General features: G+C 32.6%; 1 protein-coding gene across 1 annotated transcript; it reads right to left on the minus strand.

The window, feature by feature from the left end:
* Window positions 1-3,486: 3,486 nt before the first annotated feature.
* Window positions 3,487-14,005, minus strand: LOC115879569 (protein FAM200A-like). Its single transcript, XM_030896463.1, has 3 exons — window positions 13,573-14,005; window positions 11,344-13,466; window positions 3,487-3,664 (listed from the first exon to the last, which is right to left on the minus strand). The coding sequence occupies exons 2-3, from the start codon at window positions 13,455-13,457 to the stop codon at window positions 3,487-3,489; spliced, it is 2,292 nt and encodes a 763-aa protein (XP_030752323.1). The 5' UTR covers window positions 13,458-13,466; window positions 13,573-14,005.
* Between the last annotated feature and the right edge of the window lie 5,386 nt (window positions 14,006-19,391).

The raw sequence follows: 19,391 nt of genomic DNA on the forward strand, positions 1-19,391 counted from the left end.
GGTAGAATTTTTGCTACTGCGGCGTCGCACGGCCGCACGGCGTCGTCCTTAATCTGATCCGGAAATAACTGGATTGATAACTGGATTGTACCTTGATATCCTGCTCGTTTGGATCAAATTTATGTTGTCTTTTTACGCTGGTTAATTACCAATTAAACTTCTTCCCTTCTAGTGGACTGTATTATTTATTTGTTACAAACTAACACTATTTCACAATGATTTGTATAAAAATGAACGTAAGTTGTCACCGTGTGCTTTTCTTTCTTCTGTTATATCAAGAATGTACCAGTGGTGTACTAAAATAAATTAGTAAATGTAAGCAGTGGTGCGACTGACAAACACACTACAAAATCAAACATATATTCTTTTTTCAAATTTCCTATATTGTATTTTAGGCAAATATCACAAGCATCTTTTTTGGGTTGGAATATGGAGATGTTTTTTTTCTGATACACACTTAAATGTGATATTTGCTTTTCTTTACAGTACTCTACATAGTGATAAAAAAATTGTGTCATCGTAGTGAACATTGGTTCCAAATATAGTTTAGCAGTTTGTTTCCGGCATTAATGAGATGGTAATTTTGGGATTGATTCCAAGTAGCTTATCAGGTTATCTTTTTATTCTTTCTTTTTATTTTTCCTTAAGGTATCACTTCTCTCTGTATTTCTATTCTCCCTACTCATGTGAATTCCAGCATTATCTTTTTATTCAGTGACCAAGCTCCTAACTGACTACCACTAGGTGTTAGCACTTGTTAACACTGTTAACACTTGTGACTAATCAAAGGTGTTTAAGAAAGTTTTCTTGCAGACTTGTTTTCTTGTTCCCCCACTTTTCAAATGGTAAATCAAAGTTGAATTTCTTCTTGAATTATTTTCTTCCGTCCTTTTATTTGTAGCAATGTGACAGTCAACTAGGGATGAGACAAAAACTTTTCTTTGCTCCCAATCCATATAATTCCAGAAGCTTTTATGTTGTGCCACTCTTTCCTCCTCTTTTACTTCGTGACAGAATCTTTTACCAGATTTCTTACATATTTCCGAATTACAGATTACCTTCATTTTTCTAGCATTTCTTATTGTGTCATGGAAAACTTTGTTGTTGTTGCTGGGTCTTCTGTATCCTAGATATTGCTGCCCTTTCATCTTTAATTTTCTGTTCTTGTTAGCTATCCAATCTTTCGAAACAGCCTTATTTTTCCTTTGAAGTTTGGGTTTAGGTTCTTCGGTTTGAATATACCTGACATTTGGCGTTGTTAATTGAATGTTAGATATAACTTGTATCCTACTAATGTTCTGATCAGAGGTTAATTTAACGAGTCTGGATAATGGTAGTAAATCTTCAGGATCACTATTATATTCTTGAATATTACTTGCATCCGATAAAGTCCCCTGGATATTCGATATAACTTGTATGTTGTCAATATGCCCATCGGTGGTAATCACTTGGTTAGATCCGTCAAAAATAATTTGTTCATCAGGTACAATTCCTTGTATATCAGTATTGTTTTGATCAGTGATTATTTTAACGTGTATAGACAATGGTAGAAAATCTTCAAAATCACTATCATCTTCTTGAGTATTACTTGCATCCGGTCCTTGTGTCATTTGAATATTATATACAACTTCTATATTAGCAATGTGCTTATTCGTGGTAATCACTCGGTTACCATCATCAAAATACATTTTTTCATATGGTTCATTTGGTCCAAATTCAGCTTGACTGACGCAATCTACGTAATGACGAGCAGATAAACGTAGCAGAGGCAGACCACCGACACGCTGGACCGATGATGTAAAGAGGATTGCTGGAAATTGGATGATGACGGCCCAAAATCGAGAGACATGGAGAAATATGGAGGAGGCCTACGTTCAGCAGTGGACAACGATGGCTACATGATGATGATGATGATGACGCAATCTGCTACCGGAAGTCCTACGTCCATTTCATTCCAAAATTTTTTATCCATTTCTAGAATAATTGGTTGATTCTCCGTTATTGGATTCTGTTCATCGCATTTTGGACTCTGTTGTAATTGGCCTTGATGTTTCACTCCATAGCTGTTTGCATGGGAATTCTCCATAAATTCATCAAATGTATGTTCTGTAATTGTTTTTCGAATTCTGCACAACACTTTTTTGGATATTGAGTGTCCTTCTTAAAAAAAGTAATTATTGTTGTTTCGATGCAGAGAACACGAATAAATACACAATCACATTTACCCATAAAAGACATAATATTAGTAAAAATTAAATATTTATAGTATTTAATAGCATTTAGTTACATTCAACTAGAAAATAGCCATTAAAACCGCAATTTTTCAAAAAGCATTTTAGTTATTGTAAAAAACACTATTCTAAGCAGAAAATTAAACAACATGAATATAATATTTTGACTGTGCAGATCGTGGAAAATATTGCCGTTCTGAAGGTGCTTAAATACGCCCAACAGGCTTATGCCTGTTCAGTATGTTATTATTCAAAAAGTAAATAGTACCTTGTAATTTAACTCCATATTCATTTGATCTAAATGCGTCCATGATTTCTTCATCATCAAACATACAATTATTCCTTTCTTGATCCATTTTTGTCACTTTTAAACTTAAAAACACACAAGCAAACGCCAAACGTGTCGACTCACATAGCTTTTGGATTTAGACTGCCAAAATAACTTGTATGTCCCTTCCACTTGCAAAATATTCCCACCAAAATAGCACGTATCTCCAAACTTTCTGAATGTCATGGAGATACGAGGTATTGTTTCTTAAGCATCGAGAGATTTTTCGACACTCGAATTCTAAAGGGGTGAAACCACCCCTCAAATATTGGAAAATTTTTTATTTAAAAACCGGTGAGTTTTTCGGAAAAACTTTTAAACACGTATATTTTATTTTGTTGTTTTACATATTTTAAGATTTTTGAAAAATTTATACAAGGTGTTTCATAAAATATGACCATTGAGTAATCACGATTCTGCTTAAACTGTTTGACGTTTAAAGCTGATTTTTGGGAAACGGATTGACTGTGGTGTGTAGAGGTTCGATAAGGAGGGGTTTCTCAAATCTCAAATTCCAAGAGGGTGAAAACGCTCCTCAAATATTATAGTATTTGTTCATAATCATTCCCCGTTTCTTTCTTGATCCAATATACGTATTTCATATTACTTTTTTATACGCAGCGTATAATATACGCATATTATATGGCTTTATTTTCAGTTTATTTTAAAAAATACGTTTATTATAGTAAACAATATTTTACTGCTTTTTACTGTTTATTACACTTAGGAATTATATTTGCCTGTGCCCCTGTGTCTAATTTAAACTTTATAAATAATTTTTGTCTTTATTCTAACACCTCTGTCCAATCTTCCTTCTCACTGGCTTTTCCCACAGTTCCAATGTACAATCGTCTTTTCATTTTACACATTTTTTCATAATGATTCTTCTTATTACACTTGTTGCACACTTTTCCATACGCTGGACATTCATTTATCTTGTGCGAATATCCACAATTGGTACACTGATTTATAAAGTCCTTTTTTGTGGATTGTTCCATCCTTTTTGGCTTGAAGTGGTTTCTTATCATTTCTCTTTACTCTCTCTTTTTCTTTCTTATGTATCTCGTCCACTTGTACTGGTGCATCGGACTCTATCTCCTTGGTTCTGTTTAACGTATTTATGCTGCGTGGCAAAGATCAATACCACTTATTTAAATTTAAATCAGCTTCTCCTAGTAGCTTCTCTCTTAATTTATTGTCTGTAATACCACACACTATCCTGTCCTTAATCAAGTTTCTTAGTTTCCCAAAATCACATGTTGCTGATAATGCTTTTAAATCAGTTGTTGTTAGACCTGTTCGGTGTTGAGATTTGAATACCGGTGTTAGGTGTTGATAACCACCGGTGTTTCAGTCGGTGTGCCGGTATCAACACCGGCAACGGTGTTTATCTCAACACTGGTGTTCATTTCAACACCGGTGTTCATCTACAACACCGACATCATCTCGACACCGGCGGTGTTGAGATAAACAACAATGTCGATTTCGATGGTGCCGTTTGTTTTTTTTTTAAATTTTTTTTAATGTACTATTTTTTAGTTTATTTAACAGCTACGAATTTTTGTTTCTTTATGTTTTGTTTTGTTTTCTGTTTGTTTTTGATTAAACAATTTTTTACTTTATAGTTGTTTATTTGACGATTCCACTTTATTTTAGTGATTAGTCAGCAAAAAAATATATTTAAATATGAAAGCTTTAAGTTTAAGTCGGTGCGCTTTAGTAAACGATAAAAATTAGCACCGATACGACACTATTATTATCAGGTTTATTTTGAACTTATTAATTAACATTATTTCTTCTTTAACCTGTTTACCAAACACCGGTGTTGATATCATTACCGGTGTCGAGATGAACACCGGTGTTGTAGATGAACACCGGTGTCAACACCGACATAGCTCATCTTTGGCCACCGATGTCAGCTCAACACCGGTGTTCCGGTGTTTGGAACAGGCCTAGTTGTAGTATGTGTATGAAATTGTCGTATGTAAACTCATTTTGCTTCAGTTCAAATGAATTATATATTTGTATTCCATCACTTCCCATACAGTGGAGTAATAAATTGCATTTTCTATTCTCGTCAACGTTTTCTACTCTCTACAACAGTGCAAAGCGTCCATGCTTTCAACACTCAAATACTACAACAGTGCAAAGCATCCATGCTTTCAACACTCTACAACAGTGCAAAGCGTCCATGCTTTCAACACTCAAATACTACAATAGTGCAAAGCGTCCATGCTTTCAACACCTAAATATTACTAAAACATTACTAAATTATTACATTACTAACAGCACTCACACATTAATCACAGTGCAAAGCGTCCATGCTTTCAACACATATTCATTTCTAACACGTGCCATCTGTATTCTGATATCTACATTAACTAATTATACTTAATATTTTTATCATTTTTTTTTAATATTTCTGCAATACATACCAAAATTTAAGTAGACAATGACTAATAAACAAAACTAGTTCAACACATATACAAAAAATAACTAAGATGCCATCTCAGTAATGCATCTCATCTATTAATAATTTGCGTTTTAAAATTAGTTAGTTGAAATCCCCTGCATAAAACCACAGATAAAATAAACTCTCAATTTTTTGCATTTTGAATAAAACAAATTGAGAAAAATAGAAACAAACATAACAAATGCAACTGTTTTCTTCAGGATCGTTCATTTATTCGTATATGTAACGAATACTATTACTATTTACAAATAATAATTAATAAGTTCAGTTAGAACGTTTAATTTTCCTAATACTTTAATAAAATAAAAACATAACGCTTGCTGAGAATGACCCAATAACAAAATATGGCATGTATGACATAATGACTAATTTATCCAAAACAACAAAACAAAACTATTTTTAACCTGCAAGAAATAAGTAAAAACAACAGCAGCCTTGCAAACAAAAGCCACAATATTTATCATTTCGCCTGAATAAATACCGATCAATATTTTTTCTTGACAAAACTTTCCTGTATTGCTATTTGTTATGCAATTAAAAAACTTATTCAGAATTAAAATTTAAACGGCGTGGCTAATATTTTAAACCAACAATTCTGTTCCAATGTATTTACCAGTAATAAACAGATCATTAAAACTTATTCCGACAATATATACTATTTTAATTAATTAAACTTAAATCGCTATGAAATAATGCAGAAAATACTTGTTTTAATAACAATCACTGTAATATTTCCCTCCGTAACTTTATACAGGCTATCTGTTTGGGTTCTAAAACTGCTAAATGTTCCAACTGCTTAATATAAACGCTGCAATGCTCAATCTAAATGCGGCAATGCTTCTGAGTTTTGCGACATGACGCCGTGACTCATTTTCTTTAAAAAATTACTTTATTATACTCAACTGATTAACTGAAATATTAACTTTTCGTACTCTTCCAAAGCCACAAACAGGCAACCAATACTTTCGATTTGTAAACCTAATTAGAACCTGTGTACTTATCTTATTCAAATGCATCCTCCAAGTTTCACCATGCCACTCAAAAGCTTATTGTGGTGTAAGCCCCATCCCACTTCTGATTTTAGCAATTAAATAATAAAAACATAAAACCTTTCCGATACACTACAATTCAACACATTTAATCAACTATAAGTCACAAATAATACGTCAGGAAACTTTAATAAATACAGACAGTGTTCAAACGAGCGTGCCGAAGTGTCTCATTACACTGGGTGCGACCCACAGCGGTCCGTGCTTATCTTCCCAAAAATAAATCAATTTTTGTTTATATAATCATAAAAGCAAAAAATGATACACTAGAAAAAGATATTTATACTAAAAAATGCCTTATTTTTTATTTGCTGGAGGGCAGAATAAAATGCAGTTAATATGCAATATACAGGGTGGCGCACCTTATTCGCCTCGGTTGATTATACAAAAACGAAAAGATGTAGAAACAAAATATTTTATGGATATATGTTGGGTGACAATGTGCACAATTTAAAATTATTTTGAAATATACAGGGTGTTTCACAACTAAGATCCATACCAAAATTATATTTTTTCTTATGGAACACCCGGTATTTTATTTAATTTTTGGATTCCTGGGCCCCAAAAAGGCATTTTTTATAAGAGTTAAATAAATATGTTTAAAATCCTTGGTTCTTGAGATATTTAAATTTGCATGCTACAAGAGAATCGATTATTAACACGCTGTATATTACTTTTCTCAGAATTAATTCTTATGCTGAGTTTAAAGATAGAGAAATAAACTTTACTTAAAAATGGTATTGCTTTCTTAAATTTATACAGGGCTATCAAAAGTTGCTGATCTACTTTAAGGATATATTTTATATAAAAACTTCCTTATTTCAAATGCAACACCCTATATTTTTTAAATTAAATCGAAGCAGATTCAAATGTTCTTTCAAACCAGATTAGGGTTTCCTATGCCTATCTAGCTCAGATTTTGAATAAAAGGCGATTTTTAAATAAAACTGCAATCAAGATGGCTGGTGTCGCCATGGTAATTTTCTAGTGACAGTTGGTAACTATTTTCAAAGTCGACATTAGTTTATGGACATTATTATTTGTAATTTATTTATATATAATTTATTAACAGTTTACTTAAATTTAAGAAACAAGTATTCATTATTTTATCAAGAACAATAAAGCTGGTGGAACGAATAGATATGTTACTAGTGATTTTATTTTGTGAAGAAAATTGCTTCTTGGTCTCCAGGGCTTATGCTTAAATACATCCAAATAGGAATCTTCCTGATTAGCATTCCTTTGAAAAACCACTTCAGAGAAAAAAAAACTACAGTCCTAGTTTGCAGAACTGGTAGTGTGGTTTCTAAAAAACCTACTTGGCAGAAACCTGTCGTTGGAAGTGAAGAAAATGAATTGGCTCTTTTATAGAAAATCCATATATCTACAAGTCACCGTAAAATAAATCAAAGAACTACTTGAGTAATAAATACATCTTTAATAAATATTATTTATTAAATTATTGTAGATAAATTAAATAAAAGTAAACTGGTATAAATTTAAATAAGTCTCTAAACTAATTTCGATTTTAAAAATAGCTAATAACTGTCATTAGAAACTTGTCATGACGACACTAGCTCTCTTGGTTGCTATTTTATTGAAAAATTGATCTTTATTCAAAATCTGAGCCAGTTAGATATAGGAAACCCTAATATAGTTTGAAAGAGCATTTGAATCTGCTTCGAGTTATTTTATAAAATACAGTTGTATTTGAAATAACGAAGTTTTTATGTAAAATATATTCTTAAAATAGATCAGCAATATTTGATACCCCTGTATAAATTTGAGGAAGCAATAACATTTTTCTGTAAAGATTAGTTCTCTACCTTTAAACTCAGCACAAGAATTACTTAAATATGGGTAAGATGTAATAAAGAAATTCAAAGTAATCTTTTACAAATGGATTCTGATATTCAACATAAATTATTTGGGCCGTAGAATTTTTATTTTCAAAGGAAGCTACTTTAAATAATTCTTTTAAAACATCCCATTGACTAAGAATTCTTTCTACACATTTTGAAAGTGACAACCAACGTGTTTTTGCGGGAGCTGATTTTCAGTTTTGCTGTCTAAAAAATTCTTGAAATTCTTCTAAAATTGACTGTCGTTTTGGAGACCGAGAGAAATAGGCATAAATATTTTGCAAGAGGGATTCAATATTTGAAGGTAAGACATCAGAAGCTGCAGATGTCAGGTGTGCACTATGGCATATGCAACCACTTACAACAACATTTGGATTTTTATTAAGCAAATGTGTTTTAAAAGATTCCTTTACCCGCGTCATAACACTAGGAGGTTTCCTGTATTGGCGTATGGACTTAGGCTAAAACTTAATAGTGTACTACATGTGGTAATAGCAACTGCAATCCTATATAATATTTCCAAAAATATGAATGAAGTAGAAGCCCCCTTGCCTGAAGATATCAACGAACAGGAATTAAATTACTTGATTACTGGTCAGGTAGACAATGTACCTGATCAAAATAACAATAACTTTAATGTTTTGATCTAATAAATGAATCATTTGATAAATGAATATTTTTCAAAGCTCAGGCCACATTTAAAATAAATTGAAAAATATTGAAATATTTTATTTTGCACATTTTAAACCTACTAAACTACAATGCACATTGTGGTAAAACAATATAACATTATTTTTGTTACAGATTTTATAAACTCTAAAAAAATCTATCAACTATTTAAAAAATGAAACTAAATATTTCCCAGAAAAACTACATAGTAATAAATATCCTAATATAAAAAATAAAACATGACAACAATAATATTTTTTTAATTGCCTTAATTTTTCCTTTTCCGCTTCAATTTGCATTTCCAATAATTGATGTTTTAATTTTCTCTCTTCTTGAATGGATAAAATTTGCTCATGAATTTTTTTCTTCTGATAAATCAGCCATCGCTAGCCTTTTATCAAGGTCATATTTTCCTGCTAATTCTGTTCTTGTTAATGCTTTAATTTCTGTATGCGGTCGATGTCTTGAAGAATCTAATTTATTTTTTTTTGTTTGAGGGGTATGTTGGGGTATGTTGTCCTCTAAAATAAAGGTAAAAATTGATATTATATGGCACATTGATAAGTGTAAGCATTTATTCATTTTAAAACCCAAGTATATAATAAATGATGAGTGTAAAATTTTGGGAAAAAATCTAATTCAGATTGGTTGAATTTAAAGATTAACTAAAATTAAAAGCAAAGTATTTTTATATTCTATTATATTATTTCTTTTTTTCATATCAGACAAGACCCGATTTACAAGAAAAAATAATGTTTAATAATATTACAAATAATAATATGTTCAACAAATACCTTTATCATCCATACTTTGTTTTTCACATGGCCCTGTACTTTTTTGAAAAGTACTATGGGGTGTTAAATAATCCTGAACTATTAAGCATGGATTAATTGGCTGTTTTCATCAGCCGGTGTATATTTTTTCCAAGTCACTGGACCCTAAAACAATAGTTTAGTAAGGAGTAAAATATGATAAATACAAACAGTATAATACCAATTTTAATTTTTTTGTATCATCATCTGACTGACTTCCTTCATAAATTATTTCAGTATCAAGGTTTGGTTGAAAATTGTCCATCAACTGTTCCTAAAAAATTGACTCCTGATAAGTAAAAATAATTTTAATACATAAACATTTCATAACACATAAACACCAACAGCTAAATATAATCATAAAGTAAATGAGCTTACCGATGTATTTGGAAGGGGTTCTGCATCACCACCAAGTGCTTTCTGCATTCCATTCACTGTCTAATCGTTCATTAACGATAATATAATGTCATGGTATGCATCCTTTTTTATCTTTGGTGGTTGACCCCCACCGGTGGCATGTGTTTCTTTTTTCTACGCGAAAACTGCGTGAAAAGTAGTGTTAGTTAATTAAAAATGATTGTAGTGAGGTTAGCGTATTGTCCTATAATACAACATTGCCAAGTAATTTCTCCGATTTCGTTTAAGTTTTGACGCTGCCAACTTACAAATATTTAAACAGTGATTAAAATTATTAATCATCATTAACAGTGATTAAACAGTTATTAACAGTGATTAAAAATTAATCATTGATGAAAAAGAAAACGGTACAACCGGCCCTTAGAGAGATAGCTTATGTTTGATGACTCCGAAAAGATAGCTGATGTTTACTTTCTTGGTAAACAGAAAACAAACTACATCTATCATTCTTTTAAGCAGCTCCCGATTTTTTTACCTCTTCGTTATGTATCTGTACCGCTAATTTTTGTTGATTTAACAAATGCTCAATTCTTGTTTTTCCAAAAGTTTTTTTGTTTTACGATAGCCTGTATATGCGATTTGCTACTGTGATGCCTTTTAATTAACTTGTGTAAATTGTTTAAATCAGAAAATCGATTCTTATTCCACAAGTTCTTTTCTCTTGAAAATAAAACACGGAGAGTAGAATAACACAGATTTTTTTTCGCCACCAGTCAGCCACTAGCCACTCACAGTTATTATAATTTTCCTTTTGAAAATGTCTTAAATAGTGTTTAGTTTGTTTTGTTAAGTTTTTCAAAACTGGAGTTGGCCTACCTTTTAAAATAATCTGACGTTTTTCTTCAAAACTGTAACTGTGGAATCCTCGATTTACTAAAATACATACAATACAGTCACACGCACCCGGAGAAACCGAAACCAATTCCGATAGGACCGGCAACTAGTGATGGGTTGTTATTTAACTATCTGTTATTTTATAACAATTATTTATAAATAACATAACGCAACTGTTACTACTTCTAAAAAATAACAGATATAAAATAACGACACGTAGAGATCAGCCGCTCGTGAAACGAAAAATGAAGTCGGCGCTCTGCACCACCACGAAATTCTATGCTGCTCGAAGCAATTCCAAAAAACAACTAGTATGGATGGAAAACATGTTATTTCGTCAACCATCGATACAGGCGCAGTGTTGCCAACCAGAAAACTACGAATATCGCTACGTCACTACACAAATTCCGCTACTCCCCGCTACGGTCGTGTCATTTCTAATTTCACTACAAATCTAGTCTATTTTGGAATTATGATTTATATAGATACCATTTGGCAATTGATTTTTTTCGATATAAAAAAAATTACAGCAAAATAAGCACTTTTATTTTGTAAACATATAAATATAAACAATAAATCACAAATAAATCCTTATCTGGAAAAAATGGAAAATAAATCAAAAATATATTTTCTCTTTAAAAGATAAACATACACTTAAATTAACTAACTCTAATCGTGCTCTAATCTGAATCAGACGTGTCAGTGTCACAAACATTTTCTTTGGGGGCGGTGGACCTAGTTGCCTCATTTTTGGTTTTAAATTGGTACATGAACTGATTAAATTTTTGAAAATGGCTTTCGCTATTGCATAACTCGTGCAGCATTTATTTTTGGTTGCTAAATCAATTTTTACTCTGAGAATATCACTCAGAGTATCAGGTGAAAGGCGATTTCTTTTTTTTGACTTAACATCAGTCATTATTGAAAACACTCTTTCCACGTCCGCGTTGCCGTGAGTTAAAGTAAGGATGATCAGAGCAACTATGCTGATATTTCTAAATAAATGCTCATCGTTAAAATTTTTCATGTCCAACAAAGTTGTCCAGAACGTAATTACATCATCGCATGTTAGACTTTCTTTTTCTTCTTCAGAAAAATATATTTTTATATTATTATATTCAGTTATAGCTTTTACGGGGTCTATTTTATTTTTAAATGTGTTACAAATTTCATCAATATCATGTTTTAGATTTACATTCAGAGCATTTTGCGGTTGTACAAATGTAATATTTTTATAAAATTTATCTTTAGTAGGCAATCTTTTAAATGCTTGGGCAACGGCTACTTGATAAAATTTCAAACACTTAAGTTTAAATTGTTCGTTATCAGCTTTGATACAATCTTTGAGTAAATTCATGGTATTCAAACCCACATTAATTTCTTCCACCGGAAGCAACACATTTGGATCAAATACATTTAATAGATCAAGTTCAACCTCACTCGTATAACAGGAGGGTTTGACAAAGTTTACACATAGTATCTTCACAAATCTTCTACTCTCTACATACATTTTATCTACAAGGACTTTGGAAGACTGAAACATAGCATTAAATGAATTAAAGATCGGAAGAACGTGTTTTAAAAATAGAAGATAAGCTTTGACATAGGGATTTTGCATTTCATTAAATATCATATTGCCTACTTGATTTTTATCTTCAAAGGCAGCTACTCGGAAGACTTCTAAAAGAACATCCCACTGATCAATTAGCCTTTCAACACAATTTGATAGTGCCAACCATCTGGTTTTGCTGGGGCTTATAATTTTAAGTTGAGCTGCCCGCATAAATTGTTGAAATTCTTCTAAAACTGACTGTCTCTTTGGACTTCTAGAAAAATAATTGGAGATATTTTGCAATAATGCTTCTATATTACTTGGCAATTCTTGGCTAGCGGCAGCAGCAATTAAATGAGCCGAGTGACACACACATCCATTTACAACAATATGGTGATTTTCGTTTAAGAGATAAGTCTTAAATGATTCTTTGTTCCCCATCATGACACTGGCGTTATCAGAGCAATAACCCACAATATTATTCACGCTTAAATTAAAATCAGTCAGACATTTTTTAAACAGGGAATAGAGACCTTTTGCTGACCCCTCATCAGCCTTGATGGGAATTAAGTCTAATAATTCGGTTTTGATTTTGTTTTCATAAATATATCTAACTAAAATACACAGGTACCGATAATTGCTGATGTCTGTACTTTCATCTACAAGAATAGAAAAACTGTTATTCTTCAGTTCACCACACAATGCCTCTTTAATTGTAGATGCAAGTACGTTTTTTAAAATGCTTGTGCATTTTGTACGCCTTAATTGCATATTTTTTGCGATTTTCGAATCACTAAAACTTAATTTACAAGTGTCGGTTACATGGTCAATAGAACTAAAACTAAAATTATGAGATGCAGCTAACAAAGTAAATCTGATATCTGCTATTATTAGATTTTTATCTTGTTTAGAAGACTGAAATATTTCAGTAATTGGTCTAGTTATTTGCGTTAAGTTCATATTTTTTAAATGTTTCTGACTTTTCCCATGGCTTAACAAATCACTTCTTTTGGTCCCTAAATTCAACTGGCATACTTTACACTTAGCTTTAGCTGGATCTTCAGTTGGTAGTAGCCATCGCTTAAAAATATCTTCTTCCATCCACTTTCTGGAAAAAAGTTGTTTTCGGCTTTTCTTTTCATCTCTGGCCAGTTCGTGCCTCATTGCCCTTTTCTTTTTCGGAGTAGATGATCCGCTTTTTCCTATATCAGAATCAGATAACTCAGACATATTGCGCCCCTGAAATGAGTGCAAATTATGTAATTTTTTATTGTGGTATTTATGCATATTTAGATATGTATTCTGCTTGAATGCATGTATATATGTATAAATCATATTAGCATACCTTTTTATAATACTAAATACACGTACAACCTACATTGCTTTTGTTTTGTTTACTTTAAAAGATTTTGGGAACCACCGAGAACTAGTAAATAGCGATCAGCGCACTAGAGCCTAGAGCCCTCTACCGCTCCCGGCGCTCTCTAACACATTTTACCTGGCACGCCACAGTGCCGGTTGATTGATTGATTGATAGATGTCGCTGCCTTGTTGATTTGAGTTTTAGTTAATAATAAATAAGATTAATATATAATAAAACACATAACTTCTTACTGCTCATAATACTTATGATAAATAATCTGTTTTAGAATGTTGACGTCATTACACGCGTCTAAGAGAATTAAAATATTCCGCTACGTCTTACTGTCATTTGGTTCCGCCGCCGCTACACCGCTCTTGACGGTAAATTCCGCTATGCGTAGCGGAATTCCGCTACGGTTGGCAACACTGTACAGGCGGCGAGACAACAGACAACGGAGTGGGGAAAGCGCTACGGCGAACGTAGCTGCTTCGGTCGAAACCGTCGATGGTCGTATTGGGTTTGCAACAGCTTAAAAATAATAGGATATAAAAGAAGCAGGTTTTTTGAAACAGTTGCGGGCATAACGCCTGGCGGTCGAGATAACAGGAGTGGGAAAGGAACGCTGCTGCATCGGTCGATTGTCGATGGAGGTTCGAAACAGGTTGGGGAATAACGCCATCAGTTATTTTAGATACATTCTGTTTCAACCTGTTACGAGCATAACGGACGGAGGTCGAGATATTATGGCGCTGTATGTTTCAGTACTTACTTATTAAGTTTCAATATTTAGGTATTTATTTATTCTGAAAAATTTTCTAAATAATATTTTAAGATTTTTTAAAAATGTATACAGGGTGTTTTGAAAAATCTGGTCATTGATTAATCATGATCCTGCTTAAAGCCCTTGACGTAAAAAGCTGATTTTTTGAAAACGGATTGACTTTAGTGTGTAGAGGTTCGATAAGAAGGGATTTTTCGAAACTCGAATTCTAAGGGGGTGAAACTACTCTCAAATATTAGAATATTTTTTATTTAAAAACGGTGAGTTTTTCGGAAAAACTCTTAAAACACGTATATTTTATTATGTTGTTTTACATATTTTAAGATTTTTTAAAAATATATACAGGGTGTTTCATAAAATATGACCGTTGAGTAATCACTATTCTGCTTAAACTGCTTGACGTTTAAAGCTGATTTTTTGCAAACGGATTGACTGTGGGGTTTAGGTTCGATAAGGAGGGGTTTCTCGAATCTCAAATTTCAACAGGGTGAAAACGCCCCTCAAATATTACAATATTTGTTATTTAAAAAACGGTCAGTCTTTCGGGAAAACGTCTGGACACGCATAATTTATTTTGTTTTTTTTACATATTTTGAAATTTTTTAAAATATTATACAGGGTGTTCCAAAAAGTTGAGTAATTGATTAACCACGATTCTGCTTAAACTGCTCGACGTTAGAAAGCTTATTTTTGGCAAATGTGAGAAAATTTTATCCAGTTTGTATGTTAATGGAAATTCTTGTTTTGCTTTATCATCACCATTAGAAATTATTAATTCGACGCGAACGAAGTCGCGGGTACACGCTAGTTTAAGTGTAAAATTAATTCGAACTCTAGTGTGTAGTTGGTTTACTTATGAAGAATATACTACACATTTTCTTATATTGCTATTTTTTGACCGCAAATGGTAAAATCATAACAAAGAGCCTCTCGCCCGACGAGTGAGATGCACCCTGTACACTGCTACGCAATTCAGGATCTACCCGGATCGAGGGGCAGGGCGTAGGTAGATCGGAATGTATAGGTATAGACGAGTGGCGGAATTTTGGCTTTTTTTATATCGCAATTTGTAAACAGCGCTTATTTGTAAACAACCACTGTTTTTAGAGAGGTATTTTAGATAACAATCGATATTTAGAAATGTTTTGTCACCCTGGAAATACTACCACCGAGCACGTCATTGTTGCAACTTGCAACTGCGTTAATACGCCTGGCGGTGACCGCCTCACTCTTTGAGATATTTAGCAGTAAAATAAAGAAACCTGTTATTTTTACGCTGTTATTTTAAGCTGTTTTTTATAAATAACTATAACAGTTTCAACTGTTATCTAAAAATAACAGTTTTGCCCATCACTACCGGCAACATTTGAATTATTGTCAAGCGCGGAAGACGACGTAATCTAGAAAACCGCAGGTTACAGGCTGTCCTTTATTAGTGTCTATTTCAGCTTCTTTTTTTCGACACGAAAGCCGACAAAACACTCACAAAACACTGTTATTTTATGTTCCATTTAAAAAATATGAAAACTAAACATTATACTAGTGACTACAAAGGTAAAAAATAGCGAAAAATGTCGGTATTTTGATTGACCAGCTGAAAATCCGAAGAGTCGTTTTCAGCCGATTCATCTTGATCAAAATGATGTGGCTTCAGCATTTCTAAATTTCTTCTTTCGGAAACTTTGACAGCTTTTTTTGTGGTAGTTGACGAAGGCTGGTAATATACGGATCAGAAGAAATTAGTAGGTTTTTCAATACATCTTCATTCGTATTTTTTCTAGATGTTTTTTCTAAAATATGCCCTTCTATAGGTTCTGAAATCTTTGTTGCGGGCTTCCTGAGCTTCTTCACTCAGTTGCCTAATTGGGAGCAGAGCTTTTGAAATAATAATTGGTCCATGAATAAGGATTTTGTGGAGGGTTGGCGACATAGGGTACCACCCATAGGTATTTATCCAGGTACAATCTGGATGTTTCCAAAAAATACATTTTAAATTTGTCAATATCAATTTCATATCCACTTGCAATAGTTTGCAGAATTCTGTGAAATCTTGTGATGATTTCCTCATCAATGCCTGTTATGGATGAAGAAGTACGTGCATTTTGGAAAAATTTCTAGCTGTATTGCCAGCGTTGCTGTTTCCGAATGACTGTTTGGGCTGGTCAATTATTAATTCTAGTTCAGTTCTGAATTTTTCTTGAATGGACTTTTTTGTTTCGGCTACTATTTTCTTCTCCTCTTTCCCCCTTGCTTGCAACTTTTTAAAGAGAGCTTATAACTTATATGAATTAGGCTAAGAACATTGTGGAGCGACGAGGATAGCGGCGAGCAAGCAGCGCGACATCGCGTCCAAAACAAACCTGTGAGTATAAGTAACATAGTAAAGCGATCTGCTCGAGCGGTTAGATCGAACGGCGAGATCGATTTAATTAATTTTGTTTTCGTCGCTCTGTCGCGCTGTAGAAAATGATAGATTCCTAAAAATTAATAGATTTAGTATTTGTCAGAGAGATTTTATGGGATCAGAAATATAGTTATCACTATAACCGGTACATTTTAGATAAGTTATGAGATGATGTGGCAACAAATTTTCGTAAAGGTTATAAAACTTGCCACACTTTCTCCGGTTTTTGAAAATTTCATTTAACCAAATGTTTGCGATACTACTGCCCAGAATTTTAGCCAAGTTGTTTCGTACTTTCTTCCCTTCGTTTGAAGCCATTTCGTTAAATCAGGTTGAATATTACGTTTTAAACACAAATAAGTTTAAAAAGACAGAAGATAGGACCTATGAATACAACAGGCACAATTCACAAAAAATGGCGGCAAAACCGCCAAAACTGCGCGAAAAGTAGGGTTAGTTAATGAGGAAAATGCATGTTTTTAAATAATGGTTTTAAAAAATAGTTCATATAATTACAAATTGAACAAAAAAAAATCGTTGATATCGGTTAAAAAATGCCTCTAATATAAAATAATTAAATATTATTAATTTAAATGGCCGGGCAAACGCTCTCTACCGCGCCTTGCCGCTGTGACGTCACCCGCCGTTCTTCTGGTTGAGTGGAACCAGACGCGTGTTTATTTTACACAGTTTGCTTTTAAATGCTGTTGAATCCGAGTCAAAATTTTAGTTATTTGGGGTAATTAATACATAATTAGTAATTAGTGATATTTATAAATAGTAATGGATGAGCGAAAACAGAAAAAAATGGTCCAAGGCCATGAGAAGAGATGAAATGAAAAACGTTAAATTATCCTCTATTTTTACAATTTATTGTTGTGAAGATCATTTTGATGTAAGTTCATATATTTATGTATATTGTCTTACATAGGTATATGAAATTTGAATGTACAGGGTTATTCATTATATTTTGACACCCACATACAGCCTTAACTGCAAGTTTTAGAAGAAAACATTAAATAAAAAAGTTGCATGGTTTTTCATATACTCTCTTTTAAAATTAATTCTAGATATACAGGGTGTGTATGTGGAGATATAAAAGGTGGTCCAGAAAATTGTAGGTATTTTTCGTTTTTCAACTGTCAATATTTCGTAAACATTTGAAGATAGGTATAGGATATTATACATGAAATATATCTAGAATATCTAGAAACTTCCGAAGAATCCAAAAATATATAGGGTGTTTCACTTAAAAAAGTAACTTAATTTTGGGGTTTGCTTATATATATTTTCATTACTGATAAACAATTTATTTCCTATAATTTCTTAAAAAAACAATCTTTAAAAATAACAAAGGTATGGGGGTGTCAATATATAAAAAAAACTTTCTGTTTCACGCTATGCTTTGGAGTTACTTTTCCACATACTAAACAAATATTTTTGTCTCTTTTCACTTCTACATAACCTACAGCATTATCTCCATACGTCTCCCTACCTGATCTGAAAAATAAGTTTATAACATTAATATTTATAACTTATATAAAAGTTCGTAATAGTATAGGTACCTACTTATACTTAAATATGCCTCAGTACTACAAAGAATAAATGTTACATACCTCTCTGTTTTTTTCCTCGTAATTCAGCACCAATAGATTGGGAATTTGTATTTATAAAAGCAGCCAACATAAAAGCATCGACTTTTGGCAAGTTATCTGATTGTGCTTTTACAAACCCGGAATCTGCCATTACTTAAAAAATTCTCAGAACACACAACACATACAAATAATAACTGCACAAAAAAAAGCAAAAGCTCCTTCAATCAACGCTAAAAGCAACAAAAATGTCTTAGTACGTCACCTAAATACGTACATAAACGGAACACGTCTGGCTGCTGCTGGCCGTCGCGCGTCGACGAGAACGGCGGGTGACGTCAGACCAATAGAATATCGTTTCAATTCGCGAGGCGTCGTTTGCGTTGTCCATAGTATTTTAATGGCCCGTTTTATAAAATTGTGGTACTGCTTTCAAGAAAAAAGTTTTTTTTTGCATTTACACATATTTATTCTAATAAATTGAACAGTTTCTGGCGAAAAATAAAATATATGCATCTTCCTCATTAAAAATGGTTGTAGTGAGGTTTTTGTACAATTTTATACGAATTGTAAAAAGTGATGATTTTTACATTTACCAATCTTTACTTTTATTTGAAAAAAATAGAACAAAAAAAAGGAAAATTTTTAAACGTTTTCTTCGTCACTCGTTTCTCTGTCTTGAGTAGTCGGCCATGCTAATATTTCCGTAAAAAAATATTTATGTTCGTCAGGAATGTAATGAACAATCTTTCGAAGGCCCGCGAGTTTTTTACCATTGATAGAAACGTGCCCATTGTACTAGTCGGAAGGAAGCTTTTGTAAGTCCATCAATATAATATTCTGATACAGTAAGGTAACCCTTTTGTTCTGATCTGTAGATAAAATAGCGATACTGATTAATCGCAAATATCGATTTGGGAACACCAGTGCTTTGTGAAGACTTTTTGAAATATCTTGCCCACCAATCTTTGAAGTTTATAACATCACGATTTTTTATTTCGCGTAGGTACTACAAATTGGCTCA

Source organism: Sitophilus oryzae, unplaced genomic scaffold (assembly GCF_002938485.1).
Source record: "Sitophilus oryzae breed Bouriz unplaced genomic scaffold, Soryzae_2.0 scaffold_1582_pilon_pilon, whole genome shotgun sequence".
NCBI classification, from domain to species: Eukaryota; Metazoa; Arthropoda; class Insecta; order Coleoptera; family Curculionidae; genus Sitophilus; species Sitophilus oryzae.

Coding starts and splice junctions, on each gene's coding strand:
- LOC115879569 (XM_030896463.1), bottom strand. CDS start 13,457: ATGTCTGAGTTATCTGATTCTGATATAGGAAAAAGCGGATCATCTACT. Junction 3,665..11,343: donor CAGATTAGAGCACGATTAGA/GTTAGTTAATTT, acceptor TACGTTAAACAG/AACCAAGGAGATAGAGTCCG.